The following is a 20,807-nucleotide window of genomic DNA, read 5'->3' as shown; positions in this document are numbered from 1 at the left end:
CTTTATTGTAGTATTTACTTTTTTGCAGTGGTCTGGAACCAAACCCACAATATCTCCGAGGTGTGCCTCTGTCTCTACTTATTTAGGTCTTCTTTAATTCTTTTTAAAGCAACCTTTTGTAGTTTTCAGTGTCTTTCGTTAAGGATTTTTGAGTCGATGTTCATGAGGTATGTAATCTGTAATTGTCTTTTCTTATAATCTGTTAGATTTTGTGATTAAGATCATGTTGCCCTCTTAAAATGTGTTGGGAAGTATTATTTTTATTTTCTTAAAGAATTTTTATAAGATTGGTGTTACTCTTAAATGTTTGCCGGACTTCACCAGTGAAATAGCCTGGCCCGGTACTTTTCTTTGTGGGAAAAGTTTTGATAAATTCAGTTTCTTTAGTAGAGATAGAGCTAGTTGAGATTTTCTGCTCAACTTTGTGTTTCATTAAGTTGTATTTTTCAAAGAATTTGTTTCATGTAAAATGTTAAATTTGGTGTAAAGTTGTTCGTATATCTTCCTATTTAGAAAAAGGCTTTAGTATCTGAAATGATGTCCCCTATTTCATTCCTGATATTGGTAATTTCCATCTGTTTTTCTTGATCAGCCCTGCTACTAGGTTTTTCAATTTTGCTACTTTTCAGAAATCCAGTGTTTGACTTTGTTGGTTTTATCCATTTTGGATTTGTTTTCTGCTTCACTCATTTTTACTCTTTACTGTTTCTTTCCATTTACTTTCTTTGGATTTGGTTTGCTGTTTGTTTTTGAACTTCTTGAGATAGAAGTTTAGCTATTGATTTTGACCCTTCTGTTCTAATACTGCATTTAAGGTATGCATTTATTTATAAGCATTGCTTTAGTTACATCCCATATGTTTCCCTAAGTCATTTTTTCATTATCATTCATTGCAAATTTTAAAAAATTTCCATTGTGATTTATTTACGTTTTTTGACTCATGGGTTATTTAGAAGTGCATCACTTAATTTTCAAGCAGTAGGGGATTTTCTCAATTTTTAAAAATTATTCACTTGTAATAATTTGCATTGTAGTCAGAGAATATACTCCTAAAGAGTTCAGTGCTTTGAAATGTATTGAGACTTGCTTTATAACCCAGCATATGGTCCATTTTGGTATATGTTTTGTGTATAGTTTGTATATTCTCTTTTTATTTGGAAGAGCGTACTATACATATACTTTGTAAGTCTAGTTGGTTAATTATGTAGTTCAAATCGTCTATCAATATATCTTAAGTGAATTTTTTGTCTGCTTGATCTTGTAGCTATTGACAAATGTGTGTTAGTCTCCCACGTGATTATGGATTTGTCTGTATCATCTATTAGTCTTGGATATTTTTGCTTTATATATTTTTAAGCTTTGATGTTGGGTCCATTGAGGTTTAGAATTAGGGTATCTTCTTGTTGGTATGGCTTTTTAATTATTAAGAAATATCTTGCCTTGTCTACTTTGATATTGGCATAGCTATGCTAGCTTCTTTTTAATTGTTTTTTTTGTGGTATATCTTTTCTCATCATTTTATATTTAATCTTTCTGTGTCCATAAATAGTCTTTTAGTAGAGTAGTTAACATAATAACAGATATAATTTAAGTTTAAAACTACCAACATATTTTATATTTCATCCACAGGTACTGTGCTTTTTCTCTCACTTCTTACCTTCTTTGGTTCAGTCAGATATTTTAATCATTCTTTTTCTCACCTCAGTTAGCTTTTAATGGCTATCCTAGAAATTACTACATGAATTTTGAGTTGTTGCAGTCTAGTGTAAATTATTACTTCTGCCACTTCCTACACAATGTAGACAGATATCTTGGACACTTTAACTTCGTTTACCCCACTCCTCATTTTTCTGTCATTGTCGTTATGCATTTAAAATCTCTCTGTATTTTAAACTTGACAAATTAGTAGTGTTATATTTTTTTTACAATTATAGTTCATTGATATTTGCCAATGTACTTACTTTTCTATGGCTCTTCCTTTTTGCATTTCTATGTTTTTTTCTAGTATTATTTTCCTTCTGTTGGAAGAACTCCCTTTTAGTATTTCTTTTACTGGTAAATTCCTTGTTTTTGTTCTGAAATCACCTTTATTTCATTTTCATTTTTCAAAACATTTAAAACTGTGAATAGATTTCTTGATTAGCACCTCTTTCAAAAATTTTAAACAGTCATTCCATTGTCTTGTGCCATTCAGCATTTCTATTCAAAGTTATCGCTCAGTCTATTGATTGTTGCTTCTTTCAGTGTGTTTATTTTTTCCCTAGCTGCTTAAAGATGTGGCTTTATGTCTCATCAGTGTTAGGAAATTCTTGATTGTTGTCACTTCATATAATGTTTCTTTCTTTTTTTCTGAGATTTCAATGATATGTATGTTAGAACCTTTCAAAGGATTCCATATGTCTCTCATACTCTTCTGTAGTTTTCAACCTTTAATTTCTCTGTGCTTTGGTTTGGAGATTTTCTGTTAACCTCTGTTCTAATTCACATTTGCTCTGTTCAATCTGCTGCAGGTGCCAAGTACTGACACTTGGGAAATTTTGCTGTGCATAGCAAGGATATAGGAGCAGTAATTGGTCCTTGTGGGAGTACAGAGAGGGGCTTACTTATTTGTTTTTGGTTAGGACGTACTAGCATGTTTATGTTAGGACTGGAATGATTCAGTAGAGAGAAAAAAATTAAAGCTGCGTGAGAGAGAAAAGGAAGATGACTTTTAGATAAAAGTTCTTGAGGTGAGAGAGGACATAATCCAAAGCATAGTCAGCAGGATTTTCCTTTGATAGGAGTGGGACATAAAGAGGTTAGTAGTATATCTGTATACTGATGTACTCATGTATATTAGTAGTCTCGTGAGATGGAATTCTGGCTTGACCAATGGGAAATAGGCATCTATTCTTAAGTTCTGAACTCTTAAACTTTGGGTGTGTGTATTGAGTATATGGGAAAATTGTCCAAGAAATGGAGAGCTTGGTGGAAGGGTAAACTGTATTTATAGCAACCTAATTGTTTTCTATTTCTGTGTACCCTCAGTGATGTCTACCTTTGTCTCTTAGGGTACTCAAAGTATTATAGTATATTTTTAAGAAACAACATAAATGTTTAATTAAATTATTTAAATAAATGTTTCTCTCATGTAGTTAAAATTTCTGTACTATATATTTAAACAGAGTAGTTAATTCCTTATAGCACATTTAAAATTAATTCTTAATAGTATTTTGAATAGAAAACCAAGTTTTCTAACGTTTTCCCACATTTTCTTTTACAGTTTTGTGAATACTAGAATAGCACAACCATGTTTCGGAATAGTCTCAAGATGCTTCTTACTGGAGGGAAATCAAGTCGTAAGAATAGATCAAGTGGTGAGTGACTCTGCTACATTTATTCTGTGTGATGTTTTAGGAAACAAAGTTTTCTTAGGGATCTGAATTAGTGCTACAACACTTTATATATTTATTAAATAGCTTATTTAATTTAGAAAAAAAGAAAGTGTACATTCCTATAGGCTGTCAGACTCTTTATTAAGAGGAACACTTGATGAACACTCATCAGGAATAGTCAGGTAAAGGAAGAGTTTATGAAAGAAAAATATTTATTTCTAATATATGAGGGTATAATGCTTCTGTGAACTATGTATTAAAGACTTTCTAGACCTAAATTTACTTTTGAATTAACATGTAAAATTATTTCAGTCCTAGATACTCCTTGGGGAATGAGACTAAAAATAATAGAAACTGTCCTCAAAGGGTTATACAGAAAGTGAAATATAAGTTGAACATTTTTCTAGTCATTAAAATAAAGATTTTTTAAAAATAACAAGAGTGTAATTCTTAGGCTTTTAAGGTAAAAACAAACCAAAACTGTATAGGTACTTTTTTGGGAGAAATGTTGAAGATTAATGTACTAAATGTTTGTTTTCTGCAAATGGGTTGTTGGTATTTATCATATTCTTTTCTTTAATTGAAGTATAGTTGATTTACAATATTGTGTTAGTTTCAGGTGTGCATCATAGTGATTCAGTATTTTTTCAGGTTATATTCCATTATAGGTTATTATAAGATAATGGGTATAATCCCCTGGGCTATACAGTATATCCTTGTTGCTATTATATCCTTTTAATCTTTTCAATTTCCTAATTTTTATGTATTTTACAAGTTTTCATAAGTAGTATGTTCATTATCATTCTCTTCAAATGTTTTTTAGCTCTCTTTGTGATTTCTTCTTGACCCATAGGTATTTAAAGTATAATTGTTAATTTCCAAACAGTTGATGATTTCCTGGTTACCTTATTATTAACTTACCTTAATTGTACTCTTATCAGAGAACCTATCCTGTATTTTTTTCTTTTCATATTTATTGAGATTTCCCTTACAGCTCAGCATATGATCAATTTAGTCTAATGTTCTAGATGCACCAAATAATGTGGATTCTGCAGTTATTGGGTGTAGTGTGGGTCAGTTTTTGTTAATGGTACTCCTCAAACGTTTTATATTCTAACTTATTTTTTTTTAATTATTTACTGAGAAAGTTGTGATTAAACCTCACACTATGATTGTAGAATTGTCTGTATTTGAAAGATATCTTATTAGATGCATTGAAATTTAGACTTACTATATCTTCCTGGTGAATTAACTGTTTTACCATAACAAAATGTCCCTCTCTCTCTATATTTTTTGGCGGTACGCGGGCCTCTCACTGTTGTGGCCTCTCCCATTGCGGAGCATAGGCTCTGGACACGCAGGCTCAGCGGCCATGGCTCATGGGCCCAGCCGCTCTGTGGCATGTGGGATCTTCCCGGACTGGGGCACGAACCCGTGTTCCCTGCATCGGCAGGCGGACTCTCAACCACTGAGCCCCCAGGGAAGCCCTGGATTTTTAATAACGCCTTTTGTTTGGAAGTTGATTTTGTCTAATGTTAGTATATCTGTACTAGCTTTCTTTTGATTAGTATTTATAAGGTATAATTTGTTCCATTCTTTTATTTTCAACATATATATATGTTTATACTGTTAATAGCACATAGTTGAATTTTCCTTTTTTATTCATTCAGACAAGTTTTTCTCTTAAGGGAGATGTTGGTTCGTCTATAGTAATTCAACCAGTGATATATTTGGGTTTAAATATAACATATTGCTGTGTGTTTTGTGCTTGTCCTGACTGTTCTATGTTTTTCTCTCTCCTTTATTGCTTTATTTTGGATTGATCAAAAGATTTTTTTATATTCCATATCTCTCCTTATTGACTTGGAGATTATATACTCTTATAATTCACTCAGTGGTTAGCTTAAAGATTAAAACATCAATCAAAGTTTGGTATCAGTTGGTATTTTTACCCACTTCCTGGACAATGGAAGAGCCTTAGAATCTTTTCACCTATATGTATTTAAATGCCACAAGACATTATTATTGTTTTATGTAGTCCCTGTTGTTTGGGTTTATTCATGTATTTGACATTTTTATTGATATTTGTTCCCTCCTGCTTCCTTCACTTTCTAGATGGGATCACCAAATTTCTTTTTGTTTGTAGAACACCCTTTAAAATTTCCTTTAGTTGGGATCTTGATGTAGTGATTTTACTTTGCGTTTAGTTATCTGAAAGTGTCTTTATTTTGCCTTTATTTTTGTAGGATGTTTTTGCTGGGAGTGGAATTATAGGTTGGCAGTTATTTTCTTTCAGCACTTTGAAATATTGTTCATTGTCTTCTGGCTTCTTGAATTATTTCTGGTGAAAAGTCAACTGTCAGTCTAATTGCTCCCTCTTTAAAGGCAATCTGTTGTTTTTCTTTTTGTTTTCTACATTTACATTGATGTGCCTAGGAGTGGTTTTCTTTTTAATCTGTCTTTCTCTTCTATTTATTTATGTTTGTAGGGTTTTTTGAATCTGTGGCTTGATGACTTTCATCAGTTTTGGAAAGCTATTACTCATTATCTCTTCAAATTTTATTTTTTTCCCCTTTCTCTCTTTCTCCTTTCTTTCTAGGACTCCAGTTATGCATTTGATAGACTACATGCATGTCATCTATGTCTCTTACACTCTCTTTCTATCCTTTTGTCTCTATATACTTTATGCTGGATATTTTCTTTTTATCTCTTATAGTTCACTGATTCACTCTCCATTGGTATATGATCTGTTCTTAACCACATTCAGTTCTTAATTTTAGTTTTTGTATATTTCAGTTCTAGAACTTCCATTTGCTTTTTAAATTTTTTTTTATTTGGAAATAATTAAAAAAAATTTTTTTTGGCTACGCCATGTGGCTTGCGGGATCCTTGTTCCCCGAACAGGGATTGAACCCAGGCCCTTGGCAGTGAAAGCACAGAGTGCTAACCACTGGACCTCCAGGAAATTCCCAAAATTTGGAAATAATTTTAAGCTTACTGAAAGGTTGCAGCAGTAGTACAAAGAACTCCATATACCCTTGCACAGATTCATGAACTTTTCACTGCACTTGTTTCATCATTCTCTCTCTATAAGTACACATACACAGTGTCTCCATTTCTCCCCTACTTCACCCTTTCTCTCTCACTCACTCTTTTTTTTTTGTTTTGTTTTGTTTTTTGCGGTACGCGGGCCTCTCACTGCTGTGGCCTCTCCCGTTGCGGAGCACAGGCTCCGGACGCGCAGGCTCAGCGGCCATGGCTCACGGGCCCAGCCGCTCCGCGGCATGTGGGATCCTCCCGGACCGGGGCACGAACCCGTGTCCCCTGCATCGGCAGGCGGACTCTCAACCACTGCGCCACCAGGGAAGCCCACACTCACTCTTTTTTAAATCACTTGAGGGTGGGTTAAATACATCATGCCCCTTTACTCCTAAAAATTTCAACAGGTATTTCTTAAGGAAATTCTTTTTTATACCACAGTCCGGTTATCAACCTCAAGCAGTTTAAGATTGATATAATACTTTTATCCAATCTACCATCTATTCTGCAAATTTTGTCAGTTTACCTAGTAATTTTTAAAAAAAGAATTTTCCCTCTTCCTTTCCAAGATCCAGTCTAGAATAAGGTATTATATTACTTGTTACGTCTTTTTACTCTCATTTAATTTGAAACAGTTTCTCAGCCTTTCTTGACATGTTTGATGAATAACTAGAATGCTCCTAATTTTATATTTGTTCTGATTTTTTTAAATGATTAGATTCATGGTATGTTTCTGTGGTCTGAATGTTACATATGTTCTTTTCTTCTTGGGTTATCACAGCTGGAGGCACATAATGTCCATCTGTCACTCATTAGTGATTTTGATGACCAAATCAGTGTACTGTCCAGTTTCTCTGCTATGTAGATACTAATTTTCCCCTTTCAACTTAAAAACAGTCTGCAGGTAGACACCATTAGGTTTTTATTTTTTTCTGTTCTTTTTCAGTACTATTCTCAATCTTGTCTCTTATCTTTTATAAATATAGACCTACTATATTTATATCTATATATTTTTGTCTAACTCTAAATATGTCTGTTTCTGTTGGTTTTTACTAATATAATTTTATTTCCTCCTATGCCTCTTTATTTTTTCATGAACTTTTCATTTTGGGTTAATTTTAGTTTTACAGAAAAGTTGCAAAGATAGTACAGAGAATTCCTGTATATCCTTTACCTAATTTTCCCAACTGTTACATCTTATATTACCATGGTGCATTTGTCAAAACTAAGAAACCAACATTGGTATATTGCTGTTAACTAAACCCCACACTTTTATTTGGATTTCATTAGCTTTTTCATTAAACTCCTCATTGTGTTCCAGAATTGAATCCAGAGAACTACATTGCATTTAGGTATTGCATCTCCCCAGACATTAACTGGATTTAGCAGAAGACGAATAATAGTTGATGTCACCCCACTGGTCACTTTTTGAAAGACACACAGAGTAACTCATAAATGTCAGAGATCCAAGCTGCCTCCACATTTGTCACTTAAAGAAATGGTTTATCCAAAATTTATTTTCTGGTCAAGAACTATGATTTCTTTAGACACCTACAGTTGTTTACTTTTGACACCAGGAGTAGGATTTTCTGTCACTTCACAACAACTAATCCATATAAAATAACTAGTAGAAAACAGTAAAGCCATATTAAGATGCAGATACTGGGTAGACTTTTTGCCCTGAGTACCAGGTGAGTGATTTATTTCTACATACTACCCTTATTAGAGGTAGGCACCAAATTTGTGCTTTAGCAAAATTACAAATTATTGTATCCTAGATTTCTGAGTAACTACTGCTTTAGTAGCAATCATATTATTAAATCTGTGTATGTCAAGGTTCTACTGTATTATTAAAGCTTATTATTTTGATTTACTAGGTATTTAATTATGTCAGTAATGATTTCAGGGGGTCTTATTCTAGTGTTTATTCTTCTCCATGGCTTTTCATGTAAAATGTTTATAATTTAGAGTAGTTGTAAGTTAGAGTAGTTACAACAATAGTGATTTGTATTCTATATGGCAAGAATTTATAGAGAAGCAGTATTTTTTTTCAAATGTTCTCTAAGACAAGAATTCCAAAGCAAGAATAAATTTGATATTAAAAGAAAGAGTGTGTTTATGGGATGATACCATTAATGTTTTCATCATTACAGTTTTTTTCTTTAATCATTAATGAATAATTGGGTGGGTACTTTATATTAACTTTTGGCTTATGGCTTATTTTTAAAATTAGTAAGTTAAGTTTTCTTATGGCATAGTCATTTGTTTTGTTTTGTTTTAGGGAACCAATTGAGTTTTTAGTTTGAAAAGCACTTGTAATAAAGGATATTGACTGTTCTAATTTGTCCTTTAAATAGTTGATCTCAACTCTTGTGTGGGGCACTACATAAATATTTAACAGAAATAGATTTTATATCAAGTAATAACAAATGAATTTTCTCAGGCAGAGTTTTCCCTCTAAGGATATGTGAATATCAGCTTTGAATTTTATAGCTTAATTCAGTTTTATGATGTGAAAATTGTTTCTGAGGTACATAGGACTTGGAACTCTTGCTTTGTGAAAAGACAACTGTGTGGCTCTTTTGAATTATGAGTTATAAAGAAATCATGTGTGTTTTTATGTTTTCTAAAAATTAAATGTTTATATTTTTCTTAACTGTTGTTTTTATTATTTAAAATCATGCAAGTAATTAGTAAAAGTTCCAATATGTTTCTTTGATATAACTAATGCCACTATTTGGTATCATTGTATCATTGTTTTGGTAAACCATCATTCAGGTATGAGGGGAGCAAAATACTGTCAATTTCAGATATTCAAGAACTCAGGAAGTATAGTACCCTTAATATAATGCAGCCATTGGGAGAAAAAAAATATCTTGAGGCTGTATCCTACCAAAATAAAAAATAAATGTGAGGAAAGAAGGAGATGCAGAAAGAAAAGTGAGCAAAGTAAGTAAAACTTATAGTTAAATAAGTCCTGATTGTGTACTACAGTAGAATTTGTTCCAGGAATGCAAAGACGTTTCTATATCAGAAAATCAATGTAAGTTTTTTACTTAGAAAAAAAATTTAAAACCACATTATCATATCATTATATTCTGAAAAAGCATTTTATAAATCTGAGCAGCCATTAAAAGCATTAAAATAGAAAAAGGATACTTTAAATGTAATAAAGAGTATTCACCAAATCCAACAGCCAGCATCATTCTAAACAAAGAAATGGATCAGCCATTTTCATTAAAACAGAAACATGATAGAGATTTCTCCTATTACCACTCTTTTTCAGAATTGTTTGGAAGGTTCTAGTATACAATAAAGACAAGAAAATAAAGTGACTAATATAAATATTGGAAAAGACAAGACAGTGTCATTTTTATTTTTAAGCGAGGTAAAAACCCCAGAGTATCCAGTAAATATTTACTAGAAATAATAATGTAATTTGGCAAGGTGGTTAGCACTTTTATCCCTACCAATATTTCCTGATTAGAAATGTAAATGAGAAAAAAATTACATTCACAATGATAACAGCCATTAAATTCTCAGGAATAGATTTGACAAGAAACCTTATTGAAGTGGTAAGACTTGGACAAATGGAAAAACATATCGTGCTTCTGGATTTACACATAAATTTGTTTCAGTTCCATTCAGGAAACAGCAGGTTCATTTTCAGTTGGGTAAAAGAACTTTAAAATTTTGTGGAAGGGCTTCCCTGGTGGCGCAGTGGTTGAGTCCGCCTGCCGATGCAGGGGACATGGGTTCGTGCCCCGGTCCGGGAAGATGCCACATGCCGCGGAGCAGCTAGGCCTGTGAGCCATGGCCTCTGAGCCTGCGCATCCGGAGCCTGTGCTCTGCAACGGGAGAGGCCACAACAGTGAGAGGCCTGCGTACCGCAAAAAAAAAAAAAAAAAAAAAAAAAAAATTCTATGGAAGAATAAATGAAAATAAGTATGAAAAGGAATAATTGATTTGGGTCAGGGTATCAGTTAACAAGATATTAAAACTAGCTATAAATACTTGGTTACATAGGCACATAGGCTAGACATATGTCTAGGAAAGAGAGCAAAGAAAACCGTGGCATTACTGAGGCAAGAGCATTATTGCCACTTCATTTTGTGGCGCTGTCCAACACATTGTAGGACACAAATGCCATTATGACCAAAAGATACATTCTAAATTTGGGAACAGCCAGAGGCTGCCTTTGATTTAGACTTAAACTAGGGATAGAATGGAGGTGTTAGAGCTTATGTTTTCTGGCATCATTGTATTACCTTTAATGCTTGGGGCACTGATTCTTCTGTGATGTTTTGTGACTTGTTCATGGTGGATCATTTCTGATGTGTTTTCTAAGTTTGTTTGTAAGCTCATCTCAGGCAGGAATTGTTTTCTGTGAGGATCCTATGCTGTTAGTTATTGTAATGGTCTCTTGCTAGGCACTGCACTGGTATCATAGGCCACGGACTGATTTTTTTAAAGTTTTTTATTGTGGTAAATATATATAACATAAAGTTCACTATTTTAACCTTTTTTTTTTTTTTTTGCGGTACGCGGGGCTCTCACCGTTGCGGCCTCTCCCGCCGCGGAGCACAGGCTCCGGACGCGCAGGCTCAGCGGCCATGGCCCACGGGCCCAACCGCCCCGCAGCACGTGGGATCTTCCCGGACCGGGGCATGATCCCGCGTCCCCTGCATCAGCAGGCAGACTCCCAACCGCTGCGCCACCAGGGAAGCTCTATTTTAACCATTTTTAATTGTACAATTTATTGGCATTAATTACATTCACCATGTTATGTAACCACCACCACTATTTCCCCAAATTTTTCATTACCCCAAGCACGAACTCTGTACCCATTAGGCAGTACTCCCCATTTCCTCTTCTCCCCAGCCCCAATAACCTCGAATCTTTCTGTCTCTGTGAATTTGCCTTTTCTAGATATTTCACATAAGTGTAATCATACTATTTTGTCCTTTTGTATGTAGCTTATTTCACCTAGCATAATGTTTTCAAGGTTCATTCCTGTTGTAGCATCAGAAGTTCATTCCTTTTTATGACTAAATACTATTCCTTTGTATGTGTATGCCACATTTTGTTTATCCATTCATCTGTTGATAGACACTGGGTTATTTCCATTTGAATGATGCTGTTCTGAGCATTGTCATACAAGTATCTGTTTGAGTCTCTGTTTTCAGTTTTTTGGGGGAATATATCCAGGAGTGGAATTGCTGGTCATATGGGGAAATGTACAGGGTTTTGTGTGAACATGTGCTTTCATTTCTTTGGGGTAAATGTCCAGGGGTACAGTTGCCAGGACATATTTTAGTTGCATGTTTAGTTTTTAAAGAAAGTGCCATCTCTTTCAGAGTGCCTGTACCATTTTACATTCACACCAGCAGTGTGTAAGTAATCCAGTTTCTCCTCATCCTTGCCAGCATTTGGTGTTGTCACTATTTTAATTTTAATTATTTTGATAAGTGTGTATTGGTACCTCATTGTGGTTTAATTTTCATTTCCCTAGTGGCTAAATGATACTGATCATCTTTTCATGTGCTTATTTGCCTTCTGTATGTCTTCTTTGGTGAAACATCTCTTCATGTCTTTTGGCTGTCTTCTAATTGGGCTGTGTGTGTGTTTGCGTGTGTGTGTGTGTGTGTGTGTGTGTATTAAGTTTTGAGAGCTCTTTATATATTCTAGCCTTTGTCAGATATGTTGTTTGCCAGTATTTTCTCCCAGCCTGTTGATTGTCTTTCTATCCCCTTAGCAGGGTCTTTTGTAAAGTTTTTAATATTTATGAAGTCCAGTTTATTGTTTTACTTTTATAGATCATGATTTCGTTTCTGTCAACAGATGTTTATTCATTAATCACTAAGTACTGGGTAGTGTACTGGTTGCTTGATATTTGAGTTTGAGTTAATTTCTCTTTAACCACTTCATGAGCAAAAATCAGTCCATCTGTGAAAATAGGGCACTTTGTTAGAAGCATTTGTTATTGGCGTTCCCTCCGCCCTCCTCACCACCACCAACTGGGCATTGAAATTAATTAAAATCTTCATTGCTCTCTGAATAGTGAATGTTCATAATAAAATGTTCAAAGAAATATGTACCATAGCATTCATGTAAATATATTTTGCTATAAAAATATCTTTTTCCTTCCAGGGACATTAAGTTTTATTTCATTAATAAACCATGAAATTACAGCATAAGCTTTTCAAGGGTTTTTACCTTTTCTGTACCCTGTTCTAACAAATTTGGTTAGAAAACATACTCCTGTTTAATATGAGGAAAGGATTTTACTTATTTAATTGTAGAGCTATAGCATCTTTTGTAATAAAACCCAAACCTGTCATATTTTTATTGATTGCTGTTTCCCTTTCTGTTCTCTGCCCATCTATTTGCCCAATTTGTGTTTGTCAGTTGAGATATTTACTCTTTATGAAATTCGTTTGTCCTTGCCAATTAAGATAGGCTGTCATAGAACTTGAGGGGAAAAGTCATTAGAGGAAGTGACAGAGTGTGGCTGTGTTAAAAGAAGAAGGATTCTTATTCGGTGGTGGGCTATGAAAATGAACATGACTGGAGAGTGAAAAAAGTGGTGAGAGCCTTGAAATTGCATTTTGAAACATATCTCATTTGACTGGTTTTATTTATATTTCAGGTATTTGTAGTGGTTTAGCAATTAAACTAATAGCACTTCTCATCAGATAGATACATACACTTGCACTCATGTTTTCACCTCTATTTCCAGTTTTATTTTTATCCTGTTTATTCAGAGTTGTTTGAGTTTTGCTAACTTCACAAGATGAATTGTTATGGTTTCATCTTTTACGGTGCTTCATGTATCATATAAATTATTTATTCCTTGAAAGTTTAGTGGAACTCAGACATAAAAATGGCTAGCCTGAGCTTTTTGGGGGTTTTTTAGGTAGTTTTTTGACAGTATTTTCTATTTTATTTTCATCAGTGTAATTAAGTTTCCTTTAGGCAATTTGGATAATATATTATTTTCCTAGAAAATGTCCATTTCATTGAGATTTTAGAATTTATTTGTATGAAGTTATAAATATTGTATTCATTTGAGTTTAATTCAGTTTCTCCTAATATTGGATGTTTTTATATTTTCTGTCTCTTAGCTTTGAAGCTTATCTATTTTATTAGCTTTTTCAAAAGATTCAATTCTTGATTTTACTAATTTTATTTTTCTTCTCATTTACATTATAAATTTTCTATGATATAGCTTATGCTGTATTCCATAAATTTTGATATATAGTATTCTCAATATTAACTTTTTACATAGTATGATTTTACTGGAACATAGTCACACCCATTTGTGATAGAGACTGTATAGCCCACACTCCTGAAATACTTATGATTTGACCCTGTGAGAAAAAGTTTGCCAACTTTTGCTTTAAAACATTGAGGTTTTTTTTTTTGTTTTTGGGGTTTTTTTGGGCTGTATTTTGATCAGATCTTATAACTATCTAATGGATGCTAGAAAACAAAATGTATTTTCTTTTTATAGGGCAAAGTTTGCTATATTTATTAAGTAAACTTTACTGCTTTTTTTAACTACTGTATGTTAATGTTTTGCTTAGTTGAGCTTCTGGTACTTTGGCTTTAAGTCTGTCTAGATTTTGTATTTAAGGTGTATCTCTTGTTGTAAATATGTAGTTTTGTCTTGTTGTTGAATCCAATCTCATTTTCTATTTTTAAGTGGTATATTCAGTCCATTTACATTGACTATATAACTATTGATGTGATTTGGTTTAAGTTCTTCATCTTGCTCTTTGTTTCTTTTGCATTCATGTGTTCCTCGTTCTTTTTTTCCCCCTGTTCCCTGTCATTTTTAGAATTTATGAAATATTTTAAATTCTGTTTTCTTGGCCTTTTAGCTATACCTTCTTGGATTTTTTAAAAAAGAGACTGTGCAAAGGATTACCATATGCATCTTTAACTTTTTATGGTTTAACTTCAAATTTTATTCTACTACTCTGTGAGCACTGTAAGGACTTTAGGGTATTTAATTCTATTTATATCCCACTTTTTGTTGTCTGTATTTTACTTCCACTGTAGTATTGATATATATTCCACAATACATTTGTTACTTTAAGTAGTCATTAGTCTTTAAGATGCTTTTTATATGTCTTAAAAAAAATTAACCCATATATTTCCTTCTTCTCGTATTCTTCATTCCTTCTTATAAAATGGTGTTTTATCTGGGATAATTTTTTTTCGCCCTGCAGAACTTCCTTTGCATTTCTTGAGGTGTAGGTCACTGGCAGTGAATTATCTCAGCTTTAATTTGTTATAATGTTTTAATTTTACCTTCATTTTTGAAGGATATTTTCCCTGGGTATAAAATCCTAGATTGGCAGTTCTTTTCTTTCAACACTTTAAAGATGTTATTCTGTTATTTTTTCTTTCTGATAAGAAGTTGGCAGTCATTCTCATTGTTTTTGTCTTTGAATGAAATGTGATTTAATTATTTATTTAATTTAGTATGGCTGCTTAAAAAATTTCTTTATCTTGGCTGTTAGCATTTGGCTATGATATACCTAGGTGTATGCTTTTCTTTCTTTTATATTGTTTGGATTTTGGTGAGCTTCTTGAGTCTAAGTGTTGATGTCTTTCATCAGTTGTGGAAAACCTTAGTCATTATTTCTTAAGGCATTTCTTCTATCCTTTTTTCATCTGTGTTTTGGAACTTTAGTTTGTACATTAAATTGTTTGATATTACCTAATGCATCTCATACTGTTCTTTTTCTTTGTTTTTTTGGTAATTTTCCCCCTTTGGTTAATTTATGTTGGCCTGACTTCAGGTTTATTAATATTTTTCTGCTGAGTCCAGTCAGCTTTTAAGCCCAGTCAGTTAATTCTTAATTTAGATAGTGTTTTTCAGTTATAGAATGTTCATTTGGTTCTTCTAAAGATAGTTCATTTCTCTGTTGAAATTTTTAATCTTTTCATCTGTTTTTTCTGTTTTTAACCTCCTTTTTTTACTTTTACATAATAGCTAAAAATAATAGTTTAATAGCTGATGTGTCTGCTAAGTCCTGCATTTAGGTCAGATGTGTATCTGCTAATTCTTTTGCTGCTTCACACATCTCATTTTTCTGTTGTTTATCAGACATTGTGTTTAAAAGATCTGTAGAGGCTAGAGTAAATAATATTTTTCCCTTGATGAAATAAAATTCATATTTTAAGGCAGGACAAGAAAAAATAAACATAAAATTCCCTCTCTGTGTGTGTTTGGTCCTTCTCCCTCCTAATGTGCAGTGTGCACCTGCATTACACATTAACCAGAGCTCCTCAGAGGTGGGAGTGCCTGCTCAACTATAAAGGTAAATTTTTTTTTCTTCCTTCTGACACTAGCAATGTAATTTTTTAAAGGAATAGTGTTCTTTCCCAGCTCTGTAGGGGTCATGGTGCCTTGCTGTTCGCTTTGTACATGTTTACCTACACTGTGTATCCTTGGTGAACTTTATGTAAAATCAGTATATCATTTTGATGTATGATCCTTTGTCTCAAAAATGTATATGACTATGCCTTCAACTTCTAACAGGTGGAACAGTTCTCAGAGCTTCTGAGAATCTGCTTCCTGGGTTATAATCCTCAGTTTGGCTTGAAGAAAATTCTCTTTTTTCTTCTTAACTTGATAGTTAATTGACTTTTCGTCAACATGTAGAGAGGGAAAGCTTTTTCCTACGTAAGACAGCTATGGTGAGGGTCTGCTCTCTTGGATCTGATGGAGGGTTGAGGTGGATAAGGGCTAGGTTGCAGTTTAGTTTGTCTCAGTTCACATGTGTTTCAGATGTCTAGGTTGAGGTCTGTTCTGTGTGTATGTCAGTCCTTTCCCTCTAGCAGGACTCTGGGATCTAAGTATCATCTCATTATGAGATCTTGCTCAACATTATTGTCAAGCTTCCAGTCTCCCGGATTGTTGCTTCCCTGAATTTGGTAGAAGTCTTGTGTGGAGTATCAGTGGACAGGGAGAACTAGCTTTGAATTTGGGGTTCCTTCACTTTCTATACCAGGAGTTGACAAACCATGGCCTCCAGGCTAAATCTGGCCTACCACCTGCTTTTGTAAGTAGAATTTTGTGTGGACATAGCCATAATCATTTGTTTATGTGTTGTCTGTGTCTGCTTTCATTCTATAAAAGCAAAATTCTATAGTTGGGAGAGAGACTAAAATATTTACTATTTGCCCCATTCTGGACAAATTTGGTGGTCCCTGTTCTGTACTGTCAAGCCAGTTCACACAGTCGTTAAAAAAACTCGCTGATTTCTCTTTTTTCCCATATTTTTGTTCTTTTTATTTTTTAATTTCTTTAATTTATTTTTATTGAAGTATAGTTGATTTATAATATTGTGTTATTTCAGGTGTACTTGCCTATGGTAGACCAGTCTTCCTCTTACTGCCCATGCTTTGACTTAGTAAATGGCTTTAGTGATCTTAAATCAACTTCATCATATATCAGTCCTAATCTTAGAACCCTGCAATAGATTTCAGTAGGTTTTAGAATAAAGTTTAAAGTCTTTCACTAAGCTTATAGAGCCCTTGGGACTTCCTGGCAGTCCAGTGGTTAAGACTCCGCACTCCCAATGCAGGGGGCCCCAGTTCGATCCCTGGTCGGGGAACTCGATCCCACATGCTGCAACGAAGAGCCTGCATGCCGCAACTCAAGGATCCTGTGTGTCACAACTAAGACCCAGTGCAGCCAAATAAATAAATGTTAAAAAAAAAAAAAAAAAAGCTTATAGAGCCCTTGATAATATAAACACTGCCTGCCTCTCCACTCTCCTTCTTTTTTAATAGATTTTTTTTTTAGACCACTAAGGTTCATGGCAATATTGAGGGACAGATACAGAGATTTCCCATGTACCTTCTGCCCCTCACATGCATACAGCTTTCTTTTTTTAATAGTCACTGGTCTTTCTTTTCAGTCTCCTCACCAGTCTTCCTTCTCAGTCCCCACCACATTCAGACTCCATCCAGTTACCCTTTCTATCTTTTTTGCACATATCACTCTTTGAGGTATTTTACTTTGTTTGCATGGTTTTGTTTATTGTTTGCATTCCTTAATAAAAGTCTTACAGATTCATTGACTGTATTATTCCCAGAATCAGGAATAGTGCCTGGAAATTAGTAGATCAATAAATATTTGTTGAACAAATGAATAAATATACTGTTTTCTCTGACTCACCAGCACTTGCCCTACTCTCATCCTGCTGCCATATTAATTTTCTTAATTAGAAAATTCTTAGCTTGGCACCTGACCTTACCTAACTTCTCTAGCCTTATTCCCTATAACTCTTATTCAGAAACTTTCTACTTTATCCAAGTCGATCTTCTTAATGCTTTGTATTTTCTGTGACCCTTTGATCATGACATTCACCCTGTCTGGAATAAACTTGCCATTTATACTTAAGTCACCTCTTTAAATACTACCCAGTCAATCATTAAAGTCCAGCTTATATCTTATTCAGGTTCACAGTGATCACTCTTGTGTCTCATGTACTGTAGTGTTTATCCCTAATGTGAAACTTAATAATGTAATGCCTTTTATTGCATATAAACTTTCTAGAAATGCTTCCCTAATACAGTTTAACTATCCTAAGGGTAAGAAATGCTCACTGCCTTTTTACCCTCCATCAGTTCATACTGTCGTCATATTTACATTTATATATCTATATTTCATTGAAGGAGAACGTAAGAGGTTATTTGGTTAAATTTCTTGTCTTCGATAAAGCATGTATTGAGTAACAGTTACCTTACATTTGCATGTGTTCTATGGTTCACAAAAGGAAAAGACTTTAACGTGTTATTACCTCATTTAATCTGTATAGCAAATACCACTCCATTTTACTGATGAGAGATAAAAAGACTTTCCCAAGTATCTATAGCTAGTAGACAGCCATAGGAGTAGAAGCGATTGAATTCTCACTCTTCATATGTTGCTGTCTCTGAGTAAATGAGACAATTAGTAATGGAATTAAGTCTAAATTGAGATTTGAACACTGCTAAATGTATTTTCTTTGAAGTAGCAGGTCAGTTTTTAACAGATCTTAAGTTGCTAATGATTGTATCAAATCAGAAAGTAGCCAAGAGTTTGGTGCCTTCTTTTGGTAGTTGAGAGAGATTTTATTTTAAACTGCATGCATTTTTGCTCTCTGATTTTTTTTTTGCTCTCTCATTTTTTCTGATTGTTTTTCATGAAAACATTTTAAATATGGGTACCAATTATACATTGTGAGTTGATAATTTATAACTATGATACTAATTTTATTTCTGTAACAAATATGGTTTTACTTTCCTCAGATGAATCTGTGGTATATGTACATAAAGATATAAAACTTAGAAAAATACTTTGTTCATCTCTGCATAAAGTTGATTCAGATTTAGCATGCATTTATCGAATATTACGTTTCTTGCACTATATTAAACACTTAAACACTCATATATTAGTCTACATTAATGTGAAATATGTGTAGTATGTGAAAATTGTGGGATGATTTCCTTTTTGCTCACTAAAGATTTTATTTTAGGGCGCCTATAGTTTTGATTAGGAATGGTAAATATCATTTATGGCTATTGTAAAGCATTTAGGTAATAGTCTGTGATCAGACCAAGAATGTTATTGGGAACAGAGACATCTCTTATCCATTTTTTTATCCTTGGTCATTGTGTCATAATAAATGTTTGTCACATAGCATGAATTTTCTTAAAAAGTTATGACATTATTTTGTCTTATGTTTTGTTATTCTTTTAAAAGTCAGATAAAACTGGTTTTGAGTTATTTTAAAACAAATTAACAACCCTTTAAAATAGTGCTGTTTAATAGAACTTGATGTGATGATGGATATATTTTATAAATCTGCATCATCCAGTACTGCAATGAAGGGAACTTATGACTGCCCCCAAATGTGGTTCATTAAATCATTCCACAAAGATATTTTTAGTGTTTACTGTGTATCAGTCATTGTGATACATGTTGGAAACAGTTGCTACTCCCAGGGAGCTCAAAGTCTAATAGAGGAGAGAGCTTGCTAATCCAACAGTGACAGCAGTTGGGCAAGAGGCAGGGAGGAGAAGAGAATGCAAGTTGAACTTTGAAGGATAAGTATGCGTTAGGGGTCTACATAGAGAAAGTCTCATTTGCCAGTAGACGAAGATAGGAGACTATATGGTGCATTCTAGCAACTACAAGAATTCTCGATTCCTGGAACCTAGGGTGAGTTAGAAAATTGCTTTTAAAAAAATGGACAGTTAATCACACATCAGTTAGTGCAGTGTCTTGTATGCCCAGTTAAAGAGTTCAGATTATATCCTTAAAGCCTCAAGTGAGCCATTGTGGGATTTTAAACTGGTAAGTAAAGAAAGATTTTAACATCTAAACTCAGTGCCTCTGCTCTATATTTATTAAATTTGAGATTTCTAGAGGAAATAATTTTATGTTAAAATTTAAATTTGATTAGATTCTATAGTCATTTCCCTGGTCATTTTTATTTGCTCTTGTAACAGAGTGGTTAGAATTTTTACAATGACTGAGATATGAAGGGGATTTATTAGTTCACATAATAAAGAATTTCAGAGGTGTGGTGATTATAGATAAGTTAATTCTGAAACTCGATAGCATCCTCAAGGACCCAATTTCTTTCCAACTTTCTGCCCTGCCATTTTTAGAATTTTGGTTATTCTTCTCAGGCTTATCCTTGCATAGCTGCACGAGGACTGCCATACTTTCAACTTGTATATCCACACACAGCATTGTTCAAAGACTGGTAGAACAGCTGCCCCTTTCTTGGGTCCATCTTTAAGATTAAGAAAAACTTTCCTGAAAGCTACCTCTCTCTCTCTCTCTCTCTCGTATTTGCCTCACGTCCCACTGGCCAAATTTTAGCACATAACCTTTCTTATACCAATTAATGGAATTGCAGCTGATGTTCTTAAGATTCATTTACTAATTAAAGTTTGGCTCTGAGGCTAGGGAGAGAACCAGCCTCCCTTGAAGCAAACACCAAAAATAAAATTGGGATTCTGTTAGTATGAAAGAAGGGGGTTGGGTAGGCAACCAGAGGAGTCCACCACTTTGTTTTACTAACCTAGTTATGGGTTTTGTTTATTTTTAAAATTAGTGGTGTTTCCCATGCCATGAATTAGAAGGACAAGCCCATACTTGCCTCAAAATAGGAAAGACAGGACCTTCTTACATTCGTCAATAATACTAATATTTTGCTATGAAGTTTGCAGGTGATATAGAGCTGTTATGGTGTGACTCAATCTTTGAGTTTTATCCACTTTGAAAATCTTTAAAGACTTGGTTTCTGAACTGCAAGGTTGAGGACTGGGCCTTGAACCATAGGATTTTACTGTATGAGAGGCTTTGCCTGGGAAATAAAC

At 33.8% G+C, this 20,807-nt stretch overlaps 1 protein-coding gene across 3 annotated transcripts in view; it reads left to right on the top strand.

Moving 5' to 3' along the window:
- The first annotated feature begins 3,289 nt into the window (after positions 1 to 3,289).
- The window catches only part of TANC2 (tetratricopeptide repeat, ankyrin repeat and coiled-coil containing 2), a 324,057-nt gene continuing 306,539 nt past the window's right edge, over positions 3,290 to 20,807 (top strand). For all 3 annotated transcript variants that reach the window (XM_065896563.1, XM_065896562.1, XM_065896561.1), the window contains exon 1: positions 3,290 to 3,356. In XM_065896563.1, the coding sequence (XP_065752635.1) occupies positions 3,290 to 3,356 (67 nt within the window). The remainder of the gene's footprint in view (positions 3,357 to 20,807) is intronic.

Source organism: Phocoena phocoena, chromosome 19, assembly GCF_963924675.1.
Source record: "Phocoena phocoena chromosome 19, mPhoPho1.1, whole genome shotgun sequence".
Taxonomy (NCBI): Eukaryota; Metazoa; Chordata; class Mammalia; order Artiodactyla; family Phocoenidae; genus Phocoena; species Phocoena phocoena.
The sequence above is the reverse complement of the archived record's forward strand: the minus strand, read 5'-3'. Positions and strand labels throughout refer to the sequence as shown.